The sequence below is a fragment of the Pavona decussata genome, unplaced genomic scaffold, assembly GCF_977016875.1.
Source record: "Pavona decussata unplaced genomic scaffold, jaPavDecu1.1 SCAFFOLD_100, whole genome shotgun sequence".
NCBI lineage: Eukaryota > Metazoa > Cnidaria > Anthozoa > Scleractinia > Agariciidae > Pavona > Pavona decussata.
In genome coordinates, this window is record NW_028145515.1 from 4,135,001 (window position 1) to 4,162,691 (window position 27,691).

The 27,691-nt window shown below is 37.5% G+C and overlaps 1 protein-coding gene across 1 annotated transcript in view; it reads right to left on the reverse strand.

Moving 5' to 3' along the window:
- The window catches only part of LOC146472438 (nuclear pore complex protein Nup160-like), a 44,110-nt gene that overhangs the window by 14,706 nt on the left and 1,713 nt on the right, over positions 1-27,691 (reverse strand). The window contains exons 2-27 of the mRNA XM_085119777.1: positions 26,956-27,163; positions 25,032-25,248; positions 23,638-23,831; positions 21,759-21,831; positions 21,566-21,654; positions 20,897-20,971; positions 19,741-19,838; positions 19,054-19,144; positions 18,416-18,484; positions 17,749-17,847; positions 17,130-17,234; positions 16,310-16,375; positions 16,083-16,182; positions 15,399-15,460; positions 13,780-13,883; positions 12,519-12,584; positions 11,729-11,823; positions 8,907-9,073; positions 7,332-7,465; positions 6,682-6,749; positions 5,423-5,594; positions 3,823-4,028; positions 3,486-3,568; positions 3,193-3,288; positions 1,813-1,907; positions 974-1,070 (exon numbers count right to left, since the gene is read on the reverse strand). Of these exons, the coding sequence (XP_084975903.1) occupies positions 974-1,070; positions 1,813-1,907; positions 3,193-3,288; positions 3,486-3,568; positions 3,823-4,028; positions 5,423-5,594; positions 6,682-6,749; positions 7,332-7,465; positions 8,907-9,073; positions 11,729-11,823; positions 12,519-12,584; positions 13,780-13,883; positions 15,399-15,460; positions 16,083-16,182; positions 16,310-16,375; positions 17,130-17,234; positions 17,749-17,847; positions 18,416-18,484; positions 19,054-19,144; positions 19,741-19,838; positions 20,897-20,971; positions 21,566-21,654; positions 21,759-21,831; positions 23,638-23,831; positions 25,032-25,248; positions 26,956-27,163 (2,929 nt within the window). The remainder of the gene's footprint in view (positions 1-973; positions 1,071-1,812; positions 1,908-3,192; positions 3,289-3,485; positions 3,569-3,822; positions 4,029-5,422; positions 5,595-6,681; positions 6,750-7,331; positions 7,466-8,906; positions 9,074-11,728; positions 11,824-12,518; positions 12,585-13,779; positions 13,884-15,398; positions 15,461-16,082; positions 16,183-16,309; positions 16,376-17,129; positions 17,235-17,748; positions 17,848-18,415; positions 18,485-19,053; positions 19,145-19,740; positions 19,839-20,896; positions 20,972-21,565; positions 21,655-21,758; positions 21,832-23,637; positions 23,832-25,031; positions 25,249-26,955; positions 27,164-27,691) is intronic.

The window sequence follows — 27,691 nt, forward strand, 5'->3', positions numbered from 1 at the left end:
AGAGAATGTATGGCTCATTAACTTTTTTGCCACCCAGCCATTCCGTAGTTTTTGATGGCTGATATTTCCTTCAATATTGCTTGCAAAGAGCTGAAAATTGCACAAATTGCTCAACTTAATCAGCTCTTTCGACTTTTGCACTTAGTTAATATATACGGCCACGGCTTTACGGCTTCTATGAGTTAAGTCGTATGCTAATGAGGAAAAATGTAAACAATGACGTCAGCAAAGATTGGCTTATTCTCCCAACTATTTTCATCAGAAATGTATGGAAAACAGTGAGGAGAATATACATTTTGATACCGGAAGTTAAAGTGAACTTCCCTAAGAAGAAAGGGAAGTAAGTGTCCTGTTTATCGGGGTTTGAGAAACTGGGCCCAATCCTGGGTTAAAGGTCCGTTTAAACGGTTTCAACATTTGCTTCAACATGCGTTCAACACTTTGTTGAACCAAATGTCGGGGGCGTTTGAACAGGTCGTTCAACATTGTTGAAAGTGTAAAAAACAATGTCGAACGCTTGTTGAAAGTGTGTTGAATCAAATTTAAACTGGTTTAAACTTTCCTTCAACATCGATTCAACATTTCCTTTGTTCTTGAGAATGTTGAATGGCGTTGAAACCGTTTGAACACTCCGTTCATCCAGTATTTGCCTGACACCCGTTCAACTTTTGTTGAACGAATGTTGGGCAAATGTTGAAACCGTTTAAATGGGCCTTAAAGTGAACTTTGATTGAAGTTTAATAACTAATCAACAAAGATTCTCCAAAAAAACTTTTGTTTATAAGTTTTGACTCAGCCGTTTTTTACTATTAGGTTAAAATTAGCTTTCAAAAACATTTTTAACTAGCGAGATGAAAACCTCGGTTAATTCTAAATGAGGGATGAGCATTAGTGAATTCACGGGGAAATATAGCCTGTTCACTGTTGGGATTTGTAGTAACCATAATGAACGGAATAACTACAGAATAGTTACCTCATCTTGTAGGTTAATAAACGGATATTCAATCAGCTCCCGAGTTTGGCCTCTTTCACAGAGAACCACCATGAACTTATGGAGGCAGTCCCGCCGTCTAGAAAAAAGATCACAAAAATATTTCTTCTCTGATCAGTAATTCAATTAACACCTCTTCAAACCATGATGAACGGATTTAAAAAGAGGAAAATGTTTAAAGGGAAAAAATGAATAAAGGAAGGGCTTGTTGCATAGCCGACCTGTAATGAATCTTAGCTTGCCTTTTCGGTTGTTTCGGATCACATTTGCCAGATTTTTGGCGTGCAGCCTTCAATTCTTTCAAGAAACGTTGCCCTAATTTTTTTTGTTTATTTTTTGTTTTTTGTTGTCACTGTTATGCGCCTCGCTTGGAGCAAAACCCCTTAGGCCCGAGCCAAACGTCGAACTTCACATCATGAACATGAAAAAAAACATCACGAAAAGATCCACGTTTGTAGCACAGTCGATCTTCACACGTTCTATATCCGTCTGAATCAGACGGATAGAACGTGTTGGTCCATCCAAAGTGAGTCGGAAGAACTCAATTGGGTCAAACGTCGCGCTTGTCATGAACTTAATTCGCTCAGTTTAGTTCGTCTCATATGAACTTTGACGTAGTAACAGGCAAGTTTCTCATTTTTACCCCAACACAAAGCGCAAACCAACAAAAAAATCTCGAAGCAACGTTTCTGAAAGGAAGTCCACATGCAAAAGTTTCCAGAAAATCCGAGTCAAAACAACAAAAAACGAGCTCAATGCACTACAGGTTGGTTATGCACCGAGTCATTCAAATAATTCAGCAAGGAGCACAAGGAACTGACCTGACAGGATCAGGATTTGTGATCAAAGCATTATACGCCAAATCATTTTGTCCTAACTCCAGATGGTGCTTGAAAATGTTCGACCACAGATTTGGCTGAAAATCAGAACAGAAATGTGAGCGTGTTACTGTAGATATTGAAAACAAGTAACACAGCTGTACACAGCAATTCACCAGATTTCTGCGATGGTCGGCGATCATTCCCGACATATGAAAACGCAAATTTGTACTGTCGGGGACGTCGGCGACAGTTTTAGCTCGTTACCAATCCTCTAAATTGCTTCGCTCCAGTTCCCCATCCCCCCCCCCCTCCCCTCACAAATAAAAGTGGCGTCTGTCGCCGATGAATACCTCAAATCTGGGACAGACGTCTGGCGATTTCTCGATATCTCAGCAAAATCTGGGACGGTCGGGAAACAGTGAAATCTCCAATCGTGAGGGATTTTCCCGACATGTGAAAACTAGGCTTTAGCTTCACCCCTTCCTCGCCACACCTTGCCTAGTTGAACCCCTTACAGACCACATCCTCCCCTGCCCAGCCCTGCTTAGTTGAGTCCCTCATTGACCACACCTTCCACCCTTGGCTGACCAAATTGGCTGACCATTCTTTTATACATTTGCAGCTCAGTATCTCTTTCCTCCTTTAAATCTAGCCTTAAAGTGCCTATGAAGTAAAAAAATTTTGCCATGGTTTGTTAGTTTACGAATTTCTCGGTCTGAATATGTGGGTTTTACTGAACGAAACCTTCTCAATCCGCAATTATGATCCCTGAAAGGTTTGAATTTAGCGCCGGAAAGTGTCTACTAAATCTGTATCTCTATTTTTGACCTTGCAAGCTATTTTTTTCTCAAATGTTTATTGATCATTTCCCGTCTATTCGTTTCAACTGTAATTGTATATCAACAGTCTCCCAGTCTTCTAACATTTATATGTAACAACTCTGTAATGAGGAAGCCTTATTCTATAAGCCCTATGATTTCTCCTAAAGCCAATGATACACGGTTTAACATTTGTTGGCCAACAAATGTTGCAGCTGCTATTCAACAAATGTTGAACAGTGTATCATGTGATGTTGAACGTTGAGATATGCCGTTCAACATGTTGAAAGTTGTTGAACGTTGTTGAACGAAAATAGAGCTTGGTTCTATTCCGTTCAACAAGTTGCCACAACAAGTCAACAAGTCAAAACAATGCTCAACATTTGTTGATCAACAAAAGTTGAACGATGTTGAACCGTGTGTCATTCGCTTAAGGCTTCCTCACCACTTTCTCTGTAATATATATTTTTGTACTCCAATTTTACTTTTTTGTAACGTGTGCGGTGAAATAAACAAGCTTTTTTATTTGACCATGGCCTCCTTCACTGCAAGATATACTTACAATATTTGAATCATCAGGTGGAGCAAGATCAAGCGCTAAGTGAGCCACGCGGATGACATAATTAGGTGCATCAAACTGTTCAAATAATTTCATGACCTGCAAAGACAATTCTCAAATTCATTAATTATTCAAAGCCCTAGACAAAGGAGATCATGCCAGTGACGATCTAACAATCTACAGTAGAACCCCGCTAACTCGAGCTCCTCACTAACTTAAACTCTATTTTTAAAACGCCGACCAGTAAACGTCAAATTTGCACACGTCTTTTAGCTGCTCTAGAATACACACCATACCTTGACATAAAATAGAACAAGCAGGGTTGGGGTGTCTGTGGCATCGCTTTGAAGCACCTTCATCATGAGGGAGTCCTGTGAACCTAAAATGATACAAAGGAATTAATAATCAACAGGATTGTGACACAAGCACAAGCTTATGCTTGCTTCAAGGCTGTTTTCACATTGAAATAAGCATTCTTATGCTTGCGCTTGTGCTTGCGTCCGTGCTTGAGTCGCTAGTGAAAACCAGGCTTCAGCAACAAAATCTTGGTTAACTTTTAATTGGGGATTAGCATTACTACGCTTTCGATTGACCGGGACCTGAAAATTTACAGGGAAAATCACTGCCACTTACCAATTCCTCTTGCAGCCTTCAGAAAGTGCCCCAAGGCCTTGTGGTGTTCTCCCAACACCAAATGGGATTGGCCCACCAAGAAGTGCCAAGATGATTGGCAGGTGTCACACCAATGACAAATCAGATGGGCATACTCTTGAAGGTGGAGATACTGATAGCTAGACAACAGGAATTCTGGGAAGAGAACACTCTGCCTGGATGGCCAGCTGTTGTTTGTGTTAAGGAACAGAATAATAGTAATAATGATAATAATAATAATAATAATAATAATAATAATAATAATAATAATCTTTATTGAGGAAACTTTTTCACAAAATGTGGTTTTCGAAAAGGACCTCAAAGATTAAGACTAAAATGTATACATAAAATTAAAAGAAAACAGAGAAAGATATATAAATAAATACATAAATTATATTAAGAAATTAAAAACATGTAGCTTGAATGTATTAATATTAGCAGATTCTTGTATTACCTGGCTAAGTGATTTAAAGTCATTTACAGCATGATATGCAGTTCTATGTTTCCCCCAATTTCTCTTAACGCTGGGAGTCTAAGATTGACTTTATTTCATGTATTTTAATGATGTTGCTGCTGCTGTGTTACTAAAGTCAATTCATGGTTTATAAGTCCATTTATACATTTGTATACATGGACACATCTTCGCTGGAAACGCCTTTTCTCTAACGGTATCCACTTCAGAGTCGCCAATGCATGTGACGCAGATTAATACAGCAGATGATCTAAAATAATTTTAGCTGCCTTAAACGTTTGCGGTGAACAAAAACTGCTATAGGTAGTCAGTCCTTGAGAAATAAAGTGTAGCCCTTGCAGTCTTTTGGTATGAGAGTGACACAACATGAAGTAAAGTAATCTAGCCTTGTTGAAAGCAGCAACGCAAAGTGATTTATAGATCAGGCTTGAGTCACCAACCTTCCAAACCTTAACTCCTGTAAGATCCTCCAAGGAACTGGCCACCGTTTAGGATTGGGGCAGACATAGTGAAATCAGTGTTTGTATGGGAAATTTTCTTGACAGGTAAGTTCCATTCAAATCAATCTCTGAAACATTTAAACACTGTGAATTGAAGATCTGGCTAAAGATTTTACTTGTGAAAATTAAGGCCGCTAGACGCAATATGAGTACCATAATCAACTTCAACCTTTTCCACATCATTATCTGTAATTTTTGCCCCACGCTTCACAGACAAACAAATCGAAACTTTAAAACAAGATTACCTTCTTCCTACCAAATCTACACCTCTCAAATTTGATTACTGAAATCTTTTACCATTCACCTAATGCAAAAATGGCTGACATTTTAATATTCTTTTGTCTGTATTCAAATTAGCCTCACTAGCGTCGTCCAAGGTAAAATATTATTTTGATATTTAAACTCAAGAACGAGGTTAGTGAGGCCAATTTGAATGCAGACAAAAGAATATTAAAATGTCAGCCATTTTTGCATAAGGTCTATGTACCTTCAGTTCAACGAGTTTTAATATCTCCAAATTCAATTTGCACAATTTAGATTTTGCAGCATATTTGCCCCAATTCAAAATGATGACCTCTTTGCATGAAAGCGCTTGTGCAAATAAGGATACATAAGGTCCATCAAGGTGTAAACAGCCTGGTTAAAAAATGTGGACCACAGAAGGCATGGAGCTTGGCCCTGCATCTCTTGTGAGGTCTTGATTACATGGGCCAGGTGTCTTCTCAACTGCGCCCCTCCAACACCACTCAGGAACAGCTCACCGACAGTGAGGGATGGGTCATCTAGTGAAAAAAAAATTAAAGTTAAAACTACACACCTCAGAGGAGTGCGAATTAACACTGAAAGGTAAGGAGAGATTTCATGTTGATCACTACTGTGATCACTAGTAGTGTAAGCCAATAAAATCACGGCTTACTGACAAACGACCAATAACATCTCCACTTCGTTCACCAACCAGGTCAAGAACCAGAGACATTTTACCATCTACTGACATTCCACAATTTACTTGACTCTGAAGATGACTTCCACTCGGGTTGTCGAAACGTCAGTCAATATCACCTCAAACAGTTCTTCTCAGGACTACACTCACCCGGATGATCATAATTTGCGTACTTATGACATGATTCCTGTGGCCCGTTTCTCGAAAGTCCCGGTAACGTACCAGGCCCGATAAGTATATCTGTAAATGTTTTTACGCCGATTATGCAGTGATTACAGACATGGTACTTGGCCAATGTTTTCATAGAATTATACGATTTTAAAATTTAGTATTATCGTATTATGGACTAACAAAAATTGACTTCTGTAAAGAAACATTTGTCACCAAAGACACTTATCGGGCCCGGTAAGTTACCGAAACTTCCAAGAGACGGGCCCCTGGGTTCACATCATTTACAGTATACTTTACATTTTCAGTTTAGCCTTCATATTGAATGTATTGAAGGTGTTTTGTCTTTTGGAAACCATGCAGAACTTTTTGCGTTTTTTCTTTTTCGCTGTAAATGGCTTAGTCACAAGAGTCGCTGACGTTCTAAATAGCATATAGCCCGAGTCCTGCGATGAAGATGCGTTTTCTGGCTTTGAATTCGATCGCGATGAAGACTGATGAATGGGAAGATTCGACTGATGAGAGGGTTTCAGCATAGGAACTGAAAAATAAGTCGTGGCAAAAGAATTAAGTTGTAGCATACTTTTTTGCTGTTTCCACATTTTGACATCATCTGTGAATTATCAGAGTCGACGTGTAAAGCCAAACAGAATCGATTTGTAAAGTAACAAATACTGTACACATGTCAACACCCATGGACTCAACAACAAGATGAAATTCAAAAACATGTTCATTAAAAATAATTTGAAATCAAGCCTTACCAAATAGTGCCTTTGAATCCATTCCATCATTTATTTCCAGGGCAGCCAGCTGTTTAAGGTTTGATTCTCTGTTGAGTAAGAATATTTTTACCAAGCAAAATGCCAAGACCCTACGTCCCAAGAATAAACTTGTGTACGAAAACTTTATGCAAATTATATCCACGGAAAATGCAAAACAAGTCCATTCTATTGTTCCGAGAAGAAATGTAAGAAAGTTGGATTTTAGGAACATTTATTACCACTATTTTTCATTGAAGATTACCATAAAGTTTGTTTAGAACACCAATGTATGCATGTGTGCCTTAAGGCACATGTATTTCATGTTTTGTTTGCAATGAACGCTGCAAAATGAACCTTTCTGAGTATACATATGTGGCATGGGTTTCGATTCCCGGACTCGGCATCATACGCGTGTTAAGTTTGTTGTCGGTTCTCGTCCTTGCTACGGGAGGTTTTTCTCGGATTATTTTCCAATTCCTTTGCTGTTTACCTTTTGTTCATTCGCAATCATTCAAAGGTCAAACAAAGCTGGCTCTATCAAACACGGACATCAAGTTTGTCTTACAAAATAATACGACTTGTACCTTGGGGCTGCATGGGCTTAAATAAAAATTGATAATGATGAAACAAATATGACTGGGTATACTTACATGGCATTGGACGGAGCAGGAGTGGTCAGCTGTTCCATGATCCAGTGCAAGGCAACAAAAGAATTCAGTAATAAGACAGTTTGTGGAATGTAAACTGATGAGACTTGTCCTACTGTCCTGACATCCAAACCAATCTGGAAAAAGATATCATAGGTTTGTTAAACTGAGCCAACCATTGCTACCACATTGCACTTTCATCTGCTGGCTACTTATCATAAGTAGTTTCAATTTTAATACTTACAACAAATTCATTCAGTTTGATTGGGAACTCACACTATTTCAGATGTGATCACTTGGCCACCAACATGTAACATGTAAGGTTAGTTTCAGAGTGCATAAGGCTCTACAAAAATCACTCAGTCTCAAGTAAATGCAACTTGAGTCTCAAAGCAAGGCTATTTTGCTATCAAGGGCAAGTCTGTACAAGGGATTTAGCTACTGTCGGTAATATCGAGGTGTCCGTAATAGCGAGGTGCCCTTAAGGCGAGAGTTGACTGTACAGTGTTTGCGCACATTTTTTTTTTTTGGGGGGGGGGAGGGGGGGCATTCAAGAATAAGAATATTTAGAATGACATTTTGGTGCATTGTTTTTACTACCTATTCTCAACTTGGAAACATAAGAATGCCATTCTAATTATTCTGCTCCTTGGGGCAGAAGGAACAAGTTTTCATTCCTCTTTCGGAATGGTCCTTTTAGATTCTTTTATATTCCAGTCACTCTAATCATTTGCAATCAGACCATTATCAATCCAGGAAGAGACCAAAAAAATGACTTCTTTACCTGAAGACTGATTCTAATGGGATTTAATAGAGTACTAAAGTGATAATTCTGAAATTATCGGATTTGCAGAGATATTTTGAAAGAACATGATGAAAAATGGCTACTTGCCAAAAGTTAGCATCGTATTGCAATTTGGGAGTGAGATATTAGTACTGTTATGCTCTGACGACCCCATACCAATCCTTGTAATTTTGTCTCTGTTCCAAACGTTTAGAACAGAGACGTGATTAGAAGGATTTGTATGGAGACATTGGATTATGAAAGTCCCGATATCTCACTCCTTGATTGCAGTAAGACGTTGATTATTAGCAAGTAGGCATTTTTCATCATGCTCTTTGCGAATGTCTTTTAAAACAAATCCCATAATTTCAAAAAGTCAATTATTTGTGATGTCACACTTTAGTGCTCTATAAAGGTAGTTGACTAGAGAAAATCATTGATTATGGTAGATTCTAAAAACAATGTTTCACAGAGAACTGATGAAAACACAATGGGCCAATTATTTAAACAAAGTCTAACTTAGGCTGCGGCGTAAGACAATCAGTGGGCCTCCAATTCTTTTTATAAGTGGTTTATTTTACGTAGATAAATAGTTTTCTAGTCTGAGATGCAAGCCCTTCTTGTTACCATCAGCAGCAGACAATGTTTAGATATGACTGTTGGCAAAATTGAAAATGTCTTACAGCATAGTTTTGTTAAACACCGTCTAAACTGTCTTTTAATAACTGACCCAATATCACTACCTAAGGCAGTGGATTAAGTGACATGGTAACTTGAGCTGGATGTCTAATTACCTTGTTGACATTAAGCTTTGCTACTAAACTAAGCAGCACCAGGAGATGTTTGCAAACAGACATACGGGATGAAATCATTTGATGAGAAGACATGGAGAGAAGAGACAAGGAAAGTTGACCACTGAATAGATGGCTGCAGCTCATCAAATGATACGCTTCAGACCAACCTACAAAACAATTATTAGAGAGATTAGAGAGATTTAGCATCGCGTATACGTGAAGCGCGAACGGCAAAAATGACCACGTGACCACGATTTTCCCGCCATTTTTCGCGTTTGCCGCTTGCCGTTTCTACGTGAAAACAGGCTATCTCTCGTTTGCCGTCTACGTGAGAACTACGTAAGCATTTCTTCCTTTTTTTCTTATACATATATAAGTAGTTAATTGTTCAAAACAAGTACCCAAATCATTTTTTCGGCAAGTCATACAAGGGCCAATAAAGTTTCATATTTAACAATCCTTCATAACTCACTCCCTACCACACTTTTCTTCTAAAGTCACTACAGTGAGCCGCAAAGCAGCTTCATCGAAACTCGCGATTTATAGCTTAAGTCAAAAGGTTCACGCTATTTTAAGTGAACCATGAAACGGCAAGGTGACGTTTGCCGTTTCACGTAAACGCGATGCTAAATCTATTAGAGACATTTAGCACCAGGCTTTTCGGCAAAAACCTCAGACGGCGAACGGCTAGAGATCACGTGACAAGGCTCTGACGTTACGTTTGCGGTTTTCAACGTGGAGAGGAAGGTTTTCACGTAAGTCATTTACCTCAGCGATTTGAGTCGTACTTTTCAATTTTTTGAAACGTAAAAATGTCAGATTTGTATGTAGCAAGTCTTTATGTTGATGTTAAAGGGTTGATGTTTAGGTGTAAACTAACGCGAAAGAGCGAACATGGAGCTTTATGTTGCTGTATGAAAAACAGCACCACTGCTGTTCGCAAATTCAATATGGCGGCCACTTCAAGTGATCGGTGTAGCTAAAGCGGTAGAAGCCATAAACATCAAACGCCTAACCTGAAACTGCCGTTTCCGGTTTGCCGTTAACGCAAAAACCCTGGTGCTAAATGTCTCTATTAAGGATCGCGTTTACGGCAAACGGCAAACGTAAGATTCGCGTTTATGTTTTCTTGAAATAAAGAGCTCAAAGATGAGAATACAGTCAACTCTCTCAAAGCGACCACTTCTCGTAAGCGACCACCTCCCGTAAGCGACCACTTCGTAAACAACCGTTTTGTTTCTCAGTTAAATACTGTTTCAAGAGCTCTCTCGTAAGCGACCACCACTCAAATTTTTAAGGGACCGCGACCACTTTTTAGGCCAGAAATTTGACATATTCTTTTGTTTTCCGTTTCCGGTAAGCGACCACCCAAAATATTCGCGTATGATCTGAGTACATAATTACTCAGAAGCAACAAAAGTTCAATTTTTAATGACGCTACCCCGGACAACTGACAGTTTACAGACAGAGAAGATTACTATAATTAGATCTGTAGGTAAATGGGAAATGTTACAGTGATCTGTTCCAAAATGTTACACAAAGTTTCGTCAGAAGAATGAATAGACGTGAAAAAATCAAATAAATTAGTTTCTATTTGCCTAATTTTAGCTGCTAGGGTAATATTTTTAGGTAATTAATTTATCAGTCCAGCATTAGGCTTATTTTATTGATCTTTCCCGTAAGCGACCACCTCCCGTAAGCGACCACTTTGTCGTGCACCAAGGGTGGTCGCTTACGAGAGAGTTGACTGTACTGCAAACTAATTCTGACCTTTGACGCTACCGCAAAACTACTCGATTTGACAGAGAAACTGAAAACGGCGAGCGGCAAATATAGGGTAAACATGGTCACGTGGTCATATCTCATGTTTGCTGTAAACGTCATTCTTAACCAGTATCATAACAATCAACAACAGTCATCGGGAGTAGTCATTGATTAAGGGGGCCCTGTTGTTAGTTTTGCCTTTTTTTTAATTGTAATTAATATTCCACCCAGAACCTCCTTGAAAACCACTTTGTGAAGGAGCTTTCTGGTTAAATATTGATTAATAAAAATTATAACATCGTTGCTATGGAAAGTTCCTAATCGTTATATCCTCAGTTGGAAACCTAACATTCACAAGGATGTTGTTTGGAACATCTTTTTCAAATTAAACTTAGGTTTTCAAGATTTTTGAGTTACAACCATATTTGGAAAGCCAGGCTATCAGAACAGAAAAAGGCCAAAATCTTAAATGGCATACACATGTAAAAATATACTGTACGTAATGATTTTTTGAAGTTGTACATAACCATATGCTGTAGTCATAAACTGTTATCATTCAATGAAAGAGCTCTAGTAAGCAGTACTTTACTGTGGTGCTGTTTATTACGCTAAACAACGTGGTTCTTACTTTTGAGTCTGTGGATGAAATTTTAAGTGTAACCATTCAAATGAAAGCTACTGAGCAGTACCTTGCCGTGGTGCAGTTTATTATGCTGTACAAGGTGGTTCTAACTTTTGAGTCTGTGGATGAAATCCTGAAGTGTGACCATTTAAATGAAAGCTACTGAGCAGTACTTTCCTGTGGTGCTGTTTATAATGCTGTACAAGGTGGTTCTAACTTTTGAGTCTGTGGATGAAATCCTTAAGTGCAACCATTCAAATGAAAGCTACTGAGCAGTCATTTCTTGTTTTGCTATTTGTTATGCTGTAAAAGATGGTTCTAACTTTTCACTCTATGAGCCATTAAAATGAAAGCTACTGAAAGAGACATAATTTACCTTTCCTATGATAATTTTTGAGAGGTTGAAATGTTATAACTCGGTTACCACATTACCTACCTGCATCGGGATCAGCGTCCTTAACCACTCCCTGAATATCCAATCCTTGGAGCAGGAAATCCAGGCATTTGAAAAAATTATTAACCTTATGTAAACTGAAAAAAAGAGTCCACATTAATAACGAATATTATTAAACTTGATTTCATATTGTTTGTTGTTCAACTTTGTTTAATGGGTGACACTTGACTGTCTGTCATAACTGACAAACCTGTGGCCCTCAGATTCCAGATCGAATCAGAATTTGGAAATGTTGGTTTTTGAGGACAGGGGAAAACCGGGGTAGCTGGAGAAAAACCTGGCAGAGCAAGGGCGAGAACCAACAACAAACTCAACCCACATATATGACGCCGAGACCGGGAATCGAACCCGGGTCACATTGGAGGGAGGTGAGCGCTCTCACCACTGCATTATCCCTGCTCCCCAAATCAATATTAAACTTAATTTCATATTATTAACAATTTACATTTACAAACTAAACCATGTTGTTATATTTCAAGCCAGGGAAAGCCTAGACTTCATAATCCCTGGCTTCTAGTTCAGGTTTCCCCATCACCAAACCAACCTTGTAAAATGTATCATTTTCTATGTCAGTGTAGTATTATTAAGTAATTAAGTGTGACAAAACAAATAAATTTTCTCTTTCTTCTTCAGAAACCGTGGATTGCAATCATCCCCTTAGTCTTGATTTGTAATTGTTGTATACATATAACATTTTTTGTAATTTAAAAATTAACAATGGAATTTCCTCCTTGAGTGATTAATTTCTGACCATAAAATTGTTGAAGCTTACCTAGTTTCTAGCTCCTGTTGAAATTCAAACAGAGAATGCCCATCTACATCCTGTTGTTCCTCATCACTAAAAGAAAACAAAAAAAAATATCCCATTTAGTTTGAAACCTCAAAATGTGAGAACATAAATGAGCTCATTTACATGTCAAGAGACCTCTAATAAATAGAAGAAAAGATTCTCGCAGTTATCTACACAACCAGACTGTTTGGGAAAAAAATTCAGGCTTGAACGGGATTCAAACCCATGACCTCTGCGATGCCGGTGCAGTGCTCTACCAACTGAGCTATCAAGCCATCATATTGTGAGTTCGTAATATACCCGTGAAGAATGAATGAATATGAATATATGTGTAACATGTATATGCACTGCAGATGAAAGGTTAAATAGAAGAAAATCTTTACTGATAATGCGCCTGTAATGTGCAAAAATGTCCTGAGCCATTGTTTATAGTGCTTATTTATAATAAGTTCCAAAACAAAATGATCTAACCAAAACATAGGCTCGATTTCCGCCGCTTTCTCGAGTCCGGTCTTTAGAAGAGCGGGCTCGTTTCCCGAACAGCGGCTGGAAATCGAGCCTAACCAAAACAAGGTTTATTAAATACTAAAAAATTGATATTATTCACCAAATTGACTTGTGATTGTGAAAAAATAGTAAAACCCACCGTTACAGATCCAGGAGGAGATAGTGGGACAAAGACATAGTCGAGATGGGTTGGAAAGCCTCCGAGGATGGATAAAACTACTGACAATATTTTATGAATTATTAACAGGATACTTAAAATTCAACACCAACCCCGCTAACTTGAATCCCTGCTAATTTAAACTATGTTTTGTTTCCCTTGGGAGTTTGAGTTATGGTAATAAAATTTGGTATGTTAATATATTTAATATATAGCACACAAATCACAGTCTCATGGTGATTTGCAATTCTTCTGTGGAGTGAGATCGGACATCAGTACGTAAAGGCGTCACTGGCAGCTGCTATCAGTCCATATGTTGATCTCAGCCAGTACCCACCCATCCCACGCATGAATGTGAATGACAAGCATCCCACCAAGGACTTGGGAAAAGTAGCACCCACTTGCAGAATGAAATTGATGCAAATATGAGAAGGGAACTTGAGGTATTTGAAAGTTTGCATCAAGCGCTTGATGTACCATCAGCAAATTTGTCAAATAAACTTTCATTGTCAAATGAAAAAAAAAAACTCACACAGTAATAGTTAAAAAATTCCTGTTATCTGGTCTGTTACTCTTTACCTTATGCTTGTTAGAAGAGAAGTAGCAATCTGATCTGCAGTCAATGCAGGATTCAGCTGATATTTAACATCATTTTCAAGAGCAGACAGATGACCTGGAGACAGCTTTAGAAAAACATACGACAAAGGACATTTTTTATCTCAAAGAGTAAAATAATATTAAACAATTCATTGTTTGCAATAAAAATCTTTGTAAACCTCTTGTGGTAGAAGAAAGGTCTACTGGTTTTGCAAGCAAGACTTAGATTGAATGTACATTTAAAGACAGTGCCTGACGCTTTCGCTGCTGCACAGGACATGCATCTCAGGACGGTCCAAGAATCTCTAATTTCTTAAGGACGGTGCCTACTAATACCGACCGGTGTATTTTTGAGCAGTTTATGACTATGCAGGAAAAGCAGATCTTAGGAAAGGCTATTGGAATTCAAATAAAAAATTGGGGGTAACCACGCATTTTTTTTAGAGATAATTAAGCCACAAGAATTCTAAAGAGCACCAAAATTCAAAACAATGGATGGATTTGTTTCCCCAAATTGAAGCTAGATTACATGTATCTCTAAACAATGTATGGTTACCCCTAATTTTTTTTTTTTGGATTCCAATAACCCTTGCCAAGATCTGCTTTTCCTGCATAGGAACCTGACTTTCTCGGATCATTGCGAGGTGCACAGAACGTATGCACAGTAGCAAAAGTAGGCACCGTCCTTAAGGAAGATGTCTACCAATTCAAGGGCATTTTGGCACAGTTTGTGACTATGCAGGAAAAGAAAATCTTAGCAAGTGTTATTGAAATCTAAAATAAAAACAGGGAGGAGCCATGCATTTTTCAGATATAACTTACATGTAGCTTCAATTTTGAAAAAAATGTTATACATTGTTCTGTATTTGAATGTTATTAAATGAAATTATTGTTGTTTATCCTGAAAAATATGTGGTTACCCCCAATTTTCTATTCAGATTCAAATAGCCCTTGAAGAGATCTGCTTTTCCCACACAGTCATAAACTTCACAAAAAAACCCCTGTATTAGGAGGCATCATCTTTAACCCTTTAACCCCTAATTAATATCAAAGAACAAATTCTCCTGTCTTGTCCCATACTTTTCTTATAAACGTACTGGGGAGAAGTTATTAAAATATCAAGAAAATTTACCTTGGGTGATTAAACCCTTTATTTTCATGACCTCAGGGATTGAATCAGCACTGATATTTCAAGGAGAAATTTGATGCTGATCACTGTTAGGGCTTAAAGGGTTAAATAATTATTTGCTTTCAAGCTTTAATTTATTGCTGGTGTTTTTAAAGACCCAAAAGGGACCAACATCTAATTTCCCCTTACATTATCACTGGTTAAACAAACATATAGGTTATGAGAATAAAGCAAATGATCACAAAGTTAAAAAGTCTTGATTTCAAAACAAATTCTCCCAAATTGTACCTTAAGACATAGTCAGAGAACAGTAAAGAGAATAAGGATGTTGATCATATCAGGGTTTAATGGTTAAGTCCTGAGGCAAAATGAATTCAAACCAAAATGACTGAAGATGACTGAATAGTTGAAAACATTAGGTGTAGGCTTTTTAAAATTTTCATATTTAGCAAAATGAGTTCACCACATTTACCTGCTGTGACACAAGTTTGATGACATTGCAAAAATCTATGAAGGATGTCTTCATGGTTTTATCTGCAATGTGACAGAGGAGTAAAAAGAAATCCATTGGGGAACAGCAGTGGATACAGTATTACAAATATTTAAAATTTATAAGCAATTAATTCACTGAAGCATTGACTGACAGACTGACTGACAGACTGGCTGACTGACAGACTGACTGACTGACTGACTGACTGACTGACTGACTGACTGACTGACTGACTGACTGACTGACTGACTGACTGACTGACTGACTGACTGACTCTTTTACCAATCTCTTTACAATGGCCAAATTACCGGACATCAACTCAGTTTGAAAAATGTTCATGAGGTTGGCTGCCTTGGATGTCCAGGGGCTTCCACTGGAGGCCAGCTAGCCAGCCCCTAGACTGAGTCCCACGCTGGCAATCCCCACAACCCAGCCATAAGCCCCCACACCAGGCATCCAAACACTCATCATACTGACAAGCAATGAAAAATAGGGAAGGAAGGGATGGGGAACAAAGACGACTGCACTAAAACAGTACAATCCTACAATTCATGTGACTGCATATCCCATGTGAGCATGCACCAATGACATCGAACGTTGGCCGCTAACCACTCTGTGTTGTTAACTTAGTTAAACTGCAATTAACTGCATTAAAATAATATATACCAGCAAATGGTTCTTGGGCCAAAACAGTGACATCTAGAGGCTCTACAGAGAGATGGAGCTGTTCAAACACATCGCATGGTCTGAAGAAAGACAGCATTTCCTAGCAATGAAAGAAAAAATAATACAGATCTTGATTTGTGAATTTTTAAAAGAGAGAGAGACAGGAACTAAAGAACAAAAAGAAACAGGAAATCAACTGGTACATGTAATATTGAACAAAATCTCACCTTTCTAATCAAGCTAACTAAACCTGTGTTGTCATCAACAAAAATACCCATGGCTTTACAGCCAACCTGAAACAGAAAATATTATTACATGGTAGAATCTTGGTACCTCAAACCTTCAAAAACTTTTACATCTCAGTAACACGGGCTAAGTATTGTTTCTTCTGTTTTAATCCCTGTAGTAACTTAAGCTCTGAGTCTTTTTTTCCAGGCCTGTGGTTTAGTTGAGGTTCCATCTTTTTACATCAGCATTCTATCAATTTTTTTAAGGTTACCCATGAAAACGTGAGCATTTTTTATGAAATGACACTGAATCCCAGGTTTTGCGGCCCAAGAAGATTCCGAATAATGCAAAATAGAGAAGAAAGGAGAACAAAGAGGGAGGAGAGGGAGAAAAGATTATAGCTACCTTTTGTTTAATTTATATTGGCAACTTTGGAGTTTTAGAACAACAAAAAGCCATTTGCAATGCACTGTCAAAGTAGCATGACTTGAGCAAGCCCATTTTCAAAAATCCAAGTAGACATACAATGATATCATTCAACAATCATTGCTTTGCCATTGTGGTCACCAGATGAATGTGGCTCAGGTTCAATTCCTAGTCCTGGTATCATGTGCAAGTTGAGTTTGTTGTGGTTGGTTCTCTCCCTTGTTCCATAAGGTTTTTCTCAGGTACTCCAATTTTTTCCCTCCCCACAAAACTAACACATCCAAATTGCAATTCAACCTGAAACGCATGGACACATATTGAACCCATGTGCACTCCATGGGTTAACAACGTGCATTGATTTTTACATTTTGTGCGGAAGACAAGTTATCTTACTTGATGATACTGTAGAACATAACTATAGAACTTGTTCCAGCAGTGCAGCTGTAGATCACTGTACTCATCGTGAAGCATCTCGTAATCTGGAGCAGACATCTGAATCTAAAAAAAAATGTCACAGTCGAGCAAAATTTTTCTAACGTGTGAAGGAAGGAAAGAATTAAGGAAGGAATTTAAGATTGGAAAGGCCAGGGGCCAATTCACTAATTGAAAGCACCAGTGCACAAGGAACGTAAAGTACTTATTTGGCATTGGCATCCAAATTTCTCTGAATTCGCTCTAATTTGGTGTGTAGACTGGTTCTTGTGTCAGAAACATACACATTTCCACACATACATTGTGATTTGAAGGCCCGAATTTACCCAACAAGCTTTTGACTTTTGCATAAAAAGTGAAAGTTCTAACATGAATAACAACTCTCTTAGTCAAATTAGAGCCTACAGACTTGTTATCACATTAAAATTTTTGCTGCCTTTAAACATAGAAGAAAGAAATCATTTCAAAACATCACTTGGCAGCTGGTTTTGTTTTTAGGCTAAAGTCATAAGCTTGTTGGGTTGAACCATTGTCCCTGCATGTGTATGTCCATTGAACTGCAGCTACATGTAACACAAACCTCAGAATCAATAAGATTGATAACAGCATGTCTAAGATCTCTCCTTGAAACATTCTCATCCAAGTCACTGGAATTTGCAACTGGTATGTGCCTGTAAATCTGTTGAAAAAAAAAAAAAAAACATTTTAATTTAAGCAAAACTGTTCAGAATCATTTGACTAAGAGCATCGCCGGAGATGAATATGCGGATGCATGAGTAAAGAAAAGGTTATAACATTTATAACTGACATACATGAATGTACTTGATACATCATTTTTTTCATTTCCGACTCATAAAATAAGATATTGATCAAAATCAGCTAAATATATAGCATCAGCTAAGCCATGATTTTCCATAATAGAGATTCAGGAAATGAGGTGGAAATGTATCACAGAATGCAGAAGAGCTATATCACATTGTACATGCACATAGTGAAAGATGTGCCACACCAGAAGTGCCTGGACAGTGTTTCAACAATCAGATTGGTGCATTGAAGGTCAGTGGTTGAGTTCCCTTCAAAGATGCAGTATGTATGTGCTCTCTTTGTAGACCCTGGTTCAGTTAAGGTTACCGTATACCTTCAGAGGTGTCTCAGAGGTGTATACGGTACATCCTTAAGATCCAAAAGAAAGAAGAAGAAAGAAATCACAAAAATAAAAGTAAAGTATTATTTTTGAATACACAAACCTGCATGGCCTTCAGGATGGAGTGATTTGAAAACCTTCCAGGGTAAAAAAGCTGCTCCAGGAAAACTTCCTAGGAAACATATTAAGATTGATCAAAATAAAATAATGTTAAATACAGTACCCATCTGCTCCTCCCTCCATCACCTACAATCTTGGACAAAACTGTTAAAAAACTTTTTGTCATTCTACAAACTTCACTGTTACAGTGGCTGGGTAATTTTCTGGTCTTTAGAGCGACATTGAGTGAGGGGGAGGGGGGGGGGGGGGGTGAAGGTTTGCCACTCTCCAGACGGTGTTTTCCTTAGGAGAGATAAAATATAATTATGCACAAAATTCACATTTTTCTTAACTAGTTTTGTCAAGAATTGTACAGCCTTTAGTTATAAAATTATTATACTGACAATAGTTTTGAACATTAAAACCAACAATTTTGAAAGAATTAATCAGCCCAGACATTATTTTACTTAGCAACAGGAGTGTTTGAAAAAAAACAAAAATATACATTTGAGCTTCATTATTAAGGACACAGTAAGACAATGTTGAGGTGTCCATATTAATAAGGTTTCTGTAAATTACACAGGTTAATGTGTGGGTCAACACCACCAACAACAAAAATCAACAAACAATAAAGTAACCCACCCTTGGTTCTTTGTAAGGTGGAACTTGGACATCAAAGTGATCAGTTGGTTGTAAAAACACTCTTCTCCAACCTTGTTGTTGTGACTCTCCCCTGCAAGATAAAAACTCACATCAAATTTGAGGTCCTCCATGCATTAACACAGTTTGTTTCTTTGCTGACAATATGTTGGATTCACACACCTTAGAAAAGACAGCAGCCCCAAATGGCAAAAAAAAGGATGGTGCCTACTTTTGTTACTGCGCATACATGTATGTTCTGTGCATCTCGAGGTACTCAGGTTTCCTATGGGCGGTGTCTACCAATACCGGGATATTTTTGCGTGGTTCAAAACTATGTGGAGAAAGCAGAACTTAGCAAGTGCTCTTGGTATCCCAAAAGAAAATTGGGGGTAACCATGCATTTTTCAGAGATAATAAAGCTTCAATTTGCAAAAAAAAAAAAAAACCAAAAAACAAAACAAAACAAAAAACAAACAAAAAAACAACAACAACAACAACAACAAAACAACAACGCCATACACTGCTTTGTATTTTACTGTTCTTTCTTGTATTTTACTGTTCTGCAACTTCTTAAGTTGCGTAACTATGTAACTGCGATGATCATTCCCTTAAATTCATCCGGACTCCTGTTAGGAAACAACTTTGTTGACAGTGTTGTTCATTCTTTTCAGACTGCATGTCCCTTACCCTTCAATGGTAGTAAAGTAGACCATTGTTTCTCCCTCCGCATTAGTCCAGACTGTCCAGACATGGGATGGAGTGATGGTGAAGTCAACAAGATTCTCCTGGTTACATAAATACAGAAAGAAAAAAATAAAGATTCCATTTCCTCCAGTATGCGCCTTCAGTTGATAAAAAACAAAGTCTACTTCTACAACAGCTTGTCCCAGCCCTACATCTGTGCAATTTGAATTAAATTACACATTAAATATTTAGGTTATGGTAATATCTGTACTTGGTGACAATACTTTAACAGCTCTACATGGACATCAATTTGCCTGAGTGTAAACAGTGATGTACAGCAGTCACTGGAATTAGTGAAATATGTGCAGACTTTCAAATTTGTTCCAGCAAACATTTTGAAAAATGAATGTGCTTGCTGCACGTAAATTTTGTTGCAACTACAAGCCTGCAGATGCGAAACATAAGTGACCCTATTTTGTTACGGCACCACAAAAAGACTGCCCAACAGCAAACAGGTATGCTACAGTACGGTACAATAAAACCAATGTATTTTGAATTCACACATTTCAGAGTTACCACTCATCAGGGTAATAACAGTTCCCTGACTTTTCAAATGACCACAAAGCAATTTTCATTGAGCATCCAAGACAAATCCTTTGATAATAAAGCCATGCAGCGAAAACGCCGCAGAAATAAACTCCTTTGCAAAAACATTTTGGGACACCATTACCTTTACCGACAAGAAAACTCTTTCGTAAACCTGGTAACTAGCCAAAAATAAAATTCGCTGACTTTTCACTGACTTTTTTTTTTACTTACACTGTAGAATTTAGTTTTTTTTTTTTTGACTTGATGCAAAATTCCCTGCCTTTTCCCTGACCTTGAAAAAATTCTGTTTCTCCTGACTTTTCCCTTGCCAAGGCAATCCTGCATTCACTAGATTACAGGTGTATCAGACTAACAATGAACTGATTGAATTGGTACTTGAGATGTCTTCACAGATTGGCATTTAATCTTGTCTTCAAATTGCCATGACAAAGATCAGAGAAGAGCACTTCACTCATCATTTTTTCACACACTTTAACAGAAACTTTTTCACTGACTGAAACAGATTTTTTTTTTAGGATTCAACAGTTATACATAATTAGTAATGTCCTACCTTTGAAAAATAGGAGAATGCAACTTGAGATAAACTGACTACTTCCTTTGAGGGCACAACTTCATATACACAGAACTGAAACAAAAAGTAAGAAGCCATATTGTAAAAGTTTTGTCAACTACAGTAACTGACTTGATCGACTCAATCCTTCGGGCTCTTGTTGGAGCAAACGGTATCCACAATACTCTACCATTAGACTAGTTTGTGGTGGCTTTCTTTGCCACATTCCACCTTAAGTTTGCAGTTTACAATGACATTAAAATTAGTTATTATTATTATATCTATTATTCTTCCATGATTGACCATTGATTGATCAATTTCACTACATAAATTCATTTCACTTATTGTAAGGAAAAAAAATATTGTTATATCAATAAATCAATCACTGCAAAAAAACTCATTTCATATCCTTACTGATACACTGTACTCAACCTTACTAACTATAACAAAAATATAGGTTCTTCTAATGCATGTACTTCTAGCCCCAATGCGCATTACATCATTTATGAACTTTAAACAGGAACTCTCAACATACATTTGTAAAAATGGTAACAGATGGTTGTTCCAAAAAGAACTTGTAGTCAGCAAAATTACTAAATGTTAAGTTTTTCTCTAAACGTTAGTATTACATGTAATGTACTTCAATCATTTCTCTGTGACCCATCTCACCTGTGTGTTGTCTGCTACATACAAAAATAACCCAAGATAAAATCGTCCTGTTGCAGGCTCCACAGCTTTGCGAAGCAAATGGCCTTGAGCTGTTTAAAATGTACAAAAAGAATATTTATAATAATTGTGAGTAACATAATTATATGACTGAGTTTTGTCCACAATTGGAGATCGTTACATGATTGCACATCACCTGGTGAGTTTTGAACATCCACATCATCAGGAATATCTTCCATAAGATCTTTAACGTAGACACATGCTTGATCCTGATGAAATAAAAGAGCTGTATCTTTGTAACTGTGAAAAACTCAAAAGGTATCTGGAGACGTGGTCCAGTTTGTTACCTGAACAATCCTTTGATAAACTTTTTTTAATCCACACTTTTTATTTCCGTTAAAAAATCATGTGTCAATAACTTAATTACATGTTAACTACATTAGCTACAAAAAATTATAGTATAATTAATTAAACTATGTTGTAACAGATGATAAGTTGCTATTAATAAATAATTTCCATCTAGCCTGAAATTTCCTTTGAGTGTTGTTTCTCAAGGCTATGTATTTTTGGGCGTATATTTCATATTAATCATTTCTTTGAAAAGACTAACATTTGGCCTGACACTTTGTTTGCGACTGGTCCAAATTGGCCATTTTGCAAAAATCAAAAAGTAATTTAATAAGTCACTTTCTTCGTCCAATTTACCTATCAAAACATCCTGCAAGGTAATTTCAACTTGTTTACCAGAAAGTTCAAACCAAAAATTTTTAAAATCTTTCCAAAACTGGTTGGTATCTAGACATTTAACTAGACTCAGAGTTAACAACAATCCACTTCAAGCTTGAAATTTTTTCAGACTAGCCTTTCACAAACATATCGAGTGTGTTCACGGTGGCCATATTGGAGAAGAAAAACAATAGAACTATTTTCCTTCGGGAAATAAACTACATTTAAATTATGCAAATATCTTTTATCTTTTGTTTGCTTGGCTCCTTCAACATGGCCACCATGAACACACTCTATGTACAGTAACTTAGTAATTGTCATGGTCTTTCTTCAGTCTATAAACTCTGCATACAATGTAGTGTAACATAGTTGTCTTTAGCAGCCGGCAAACTACATGTACAGTGAACAAAACCAGCAAGGCCGTTACTTGGAGTTTACAAAAAGACTACAAGAATATAGGCAAAGTACAGCTGAACATTTCTGTAATTATGCATCTGAATGTCCAGTCATGTTTCTTGTAAAGCTGGAACTAAAGTGTTACAATTGAAGGGATCAGAGCATAACCAACCTATGTCACATTTCAGATCACTTATCGTTGTTTTAGCTCAGATTCACCAGAGTTTTGCAAAGGTCCTTAGTTCCTTTTAATAGGAAACGTTGCCCTGAGATCTTTTCGGTTTTTTTGCTGTTCATTTGGAGTAAAATCCATGATTAGCGAAAAAACAGAACTACGTTTCAGTGTCATCTTGGCACCATTATCAAGTAAAGAATGTAACAGAAAAGATAATTATTTTATACAGAAAGTAAAGGTGTAAAATAGAAGAAATTAAATTAAGACTAAAAGTACATGTAACTGTCCGGTGTTCATTCAGAGAGGTGTTATAAAGTGAGAGTTATGTCCGTTCACTGTCCAAAATGTCATAATTTCCGTTTTTTTTTTTTTTTTTTTTGCTAATTTTTATAGTCAACTGTATTTCTAAATTTAATCTTATTAAAATCCATGATCATGGGAAAGATTTTTGTTTTTATCACAAAATGCAAAGGAATGGATAACACATCAAGGCAACCTTACCTAAAGGAATTAAAGGCCACATACAAAACTCTGGCAAATCTGAGCTAAAACATCAAGAAGCAATCTAAAAAGCACTATAAGTCTTTTTTTTTTTTAAATTTCTTTTATTTGCTTTACATAGCACCTTTTTTTACAATACTCAACACTGCTTATACTATTAATTTCACAATAAATACAATATTGACAATACTTATTGCTTACATTGTTAACAATACTTACATGTACTCTATTAACAATACAATATTTTCAATTTAATTTTCAATTGCAAGAATCTTACCTGACATGACCAAACCCTGAGCCTCAGATCTCTACACAGAGCAAACACACACATGTGTTTGCCATATGGATGAATTGTCAAGCTAGTAACAGCATCAGCAGCTAGAACGTCTCTCCTAAGACTGGATGGAACAAGCCCTGACCACAGGCGCTGCATGACTCCAGCTTGCTTCAACTCAAACTGCTCGACTTGACCTGTATCATAGAGATAAACACATTGAGGACTGTGCCTTGCAATACAGAGGTATTCCTGTGCAGTTTGTGACTTTGTGGGAAAAGCACATCTAAATGCAAGGGCTATTGAAATCCAAAACGAAAATTGGGGGTAATCATGTATTTTTCAGAGATACATGTACATGTAACTAAGCAACAATAATTCTAAAAAGCCTAAACATGTTAAACAATGTATGGCATATTTTTTCAAAATGAAGCTTAATTAAAAGCAAATTAAAAATTTGTGGCTACCCCTAAATTTCTTTTAGGATTTCAATACTCCTTGCTACATGTAAGATTTACCCTTCCCCTGCCAATTTCACTGATGAAGCTTCTGTAATAGAAGCAAAAGCCCCAAATTCAAAACCTTTTTTCTCAGAAGAAAAAAATTTAAACAGTCCTGTTAATGTAATATCTTAGCTGTGAATAGAGCCATTTTAACATGCTTTGCCGAAACAAAGCTATAATGCTGTACATGTATACTTAGGAACATAAGAAAGAATTGAGTCTGGTGACCTTGGAAGCTTGACTACGCAGTACCTCCAATGAAAACATGCAATCAATGACCCACATACAGTGTAGAACACATGATTCATTCCATTAACTATATATCAGGCGAGTATCCAAGGATGGCACAGTGGTGGGAACACTCGCCTCCCACCAAAGTGGCCAAGGTTCGATACCTGCACCTGCGATCGATCCCATCCCTGCGCAATGACAAGATTGATCAACAGGTTCGCTAGTCTTCTTCGCCGCCGTCGTTCGCTTACACTGACACTCAACTTGAGAAAGTCAAGCCTTAGTAAATGTACTTACAGTTTTTCACCCTCTCATGAGACGAGACTCTCGTCTCTTAAGACGAGACTCTCCTCTCTCGAGACGCGATTCTCGTCTAGCGAGACGAGAGGGTGGTAACTTACTTTTGAGCCGTACTGTACATGTGGACTGAGTTTGCTGTTGGTTCTCGTCTGTGCTCCAAGAGGTTTTTCTCCGGTTTTGCCCTCTCCTCAAAAACCAACACTTCTAAATTCCAATTTGATCTGGAAAGTGTACTAAAATAGTGCTCTGCACTAAATACGTCAATTGACACTTGAACAAAGTAATTTATTTTTTTTTTATTTTCCAGATCTGTCCCTAAAATCTTCAATCTACAATGTACAAACAACATGCACCAATGCTTACCTCCACTTCCTGGGGGTGGTAGTTTTATCAACAAGATCACTCCAGTGTCAGTGGCTAATGCAAAAAGGCAATTACCATCCTGACACAACCAGCTGGAAAATGTTGAACACGACTGAGAAAAAGTCCCAAAATTGGAAGCTTCCCGCATGTCATGGGTAGAAAAATCACTGAAGATCGAGTTTTGGCTTCCCTCAGAAGTGGACGATAATGTAAATCCCTAGAATTAAATACAGAGCGCAGATTAATATAATGATCCAAATGGACCTGCAGAATGTGCATGTATAAATTTAATGCTTTTAGTGACACGTTAGAGAGGTCAATTGTCCCATGAATGGTAATGCTGGGAGAGATGGGGTGATACAGCTATACTCTCCATGTAAGCTACATGTACAGTGTTTACAGATATGGACCACACTTAAGGACGGTGCCTACTAATAAAGAAGTATTTTTGTGTGGCTTATGACTATGCGGGGAAAGCAGATCTGAGCAAGGGCTATTGGAATCTAAAAAGAAAATTGGGGGTAGCCACGCATTTTTTTTAGAGATAATTAAGCAACAATTATTTAAACGAACAGTAAAATACAAAGCAAAGTACATGTATGGCGTTTTTTTTTTGCAAATTGAAGCTTTATTATCTCTGAAAAATGCATGGTTATCCCAAATTTTCTTTCTGGATACCAAAGGCACTTGCTAAGTTCTGCTTTCTCCACATAGTATTAAACCGTGCAAAAATAGGCCTGTATTAGTACGCACCACTTATAGGAAACCCGAGTATCTCGAGATGCGCAGAACGTATGTGTAGTAACAAAAGTAGGCACTGTCCTTAAGTGTAAGATTTCTAAACTGAATGTGTTGGGAGGGGAGGGAAAGAGGGGAAATTGGGATGTAGGAAGTTAAGATTCCCCCCCCTTCCCATCCCACCCTCATTACCCCTTCTATAAGTTTTATAGGTTTGAGTTGGTACCATAATTATTTACTTGAACAAATACCATTTCAACTGTAAAGACCGCTCCAAAAAGTAAGCATCCTTAGCCCCAATAGGGATCAATATCTAATTTCTCCTTCCAATATCACAGCTTGATCAAACAAAGAGGGTATGAGAATATAGAAAAATGATCACCAAGGATATAATGCATTGATTTTAAAACAAATTCACCCAACTACATGTGCAGTGCCATAAGAAATACATGGAACGCAGTAAGATGGACAAACATGGTTAACATCCTGTGAGTTTAAGGAGAGTGTAATGTCGAACCATTCATAACCAGTCAATGGCACCTAAAGTACTGTTTAGACAGTACATGTAAGGACTGGTTCATACAAGCAACAGAAGCAGAAGCAGAGTCAGAATCAGAAGAATCTTCTGACCTAGTGTGAATCAATATGACGGAAGCAGAAATGGAAGCCTCACTTTCGTTAAAAAATAATGGTGGAAGGCTACCATGTTTTCCATTCTATATTTTGCGTAAAGGGATTGGGAATTGGTTGGTTCTTCTGCTCATGCTTCCCATTCTGATCAACCAGTTCACACTTGATCACAAGCAATGGAATCAGAAGAAAAATTAATAGAAACGATCTGGGACGAGTTGCATAAAACTTAACGGCGGGCGTAAATGCTATCGTCAGACGTTAAAATACTGAATGTAACTGGGCTGAAGGTCTGGCGTTAGCAGTTACCCCCGATGTTAAATTTTATGCATCTCCCCCCTGATCCTTATGATTTTGATTCCCTTGAGCTTATGACTGTGATTCCATCTCCGTTTCTAAATTCACACTGGAACAAAGGTTCCTTACACTTCTGATTATTCTTTTTTTTTTTATTTAACAATCCCTAAAACTCAAGGCAGCTCAGTTGGCAATACATGCCTGGGTATTTACTCAAGAAAATATGGTACTTTGGATCAAGACAAAATGACCAACTTACATGTCTCTGCAGCCTGTCCGGATGAGGAAACACAATTCTGTGAACACTGTTTGTTGTAGCAGCTAATATACTGAGGTGTGTATGTGTTTCAAAAATGTACACAGCTGGCAAGAGGACACCATCAGCAAATCGTAGTTCAAGGCTGTTTTCAGAGAGATTGCTGTCTAAAGATTCTTCAGATAACTGCAGCACATTATCTGTTATTCTCCTGGGAGAAAAGTACACAATGTTATTGTTCTAGGAAAGAAAAACACTCCCCAATGCATAAATAGTTTAAATAAGAAGGAAACTGAATAATAAATTGTGAGAAAAGTTACAGACCGGTGGAGATTTTTACACTTTGCTGAATTTTGCTAAATGTTGAAAAATGTGCTGCAATCATGATAGAAAATAAAGATAGATTTTTTCCCTCCAAAGCGGTTGCAATGACATATGTCTTATGACAGAAAGACTTTGCCCACTATAAGGTGTTACATATGACTTGTACACAATTAAGATAATTATGTTTTATGCATCAGCAAATACTTGTGAACAACACCTTGAATAATTTATGGTAAGAGCAAGTTGCAAGCAACAAACGCCAGAGTAACAGAACTGATACCACAGAAATCAGTCCAATAATTATTTAAAAGACTCTTATCAATCAACAGAAAAAGGAGCAGAAACAAGTACGCTGACCCGGTGGTTGTGGTGACGGGGGGGGGGGGGGGGGAGGGAAGGGAGGAAGGGGGTACTC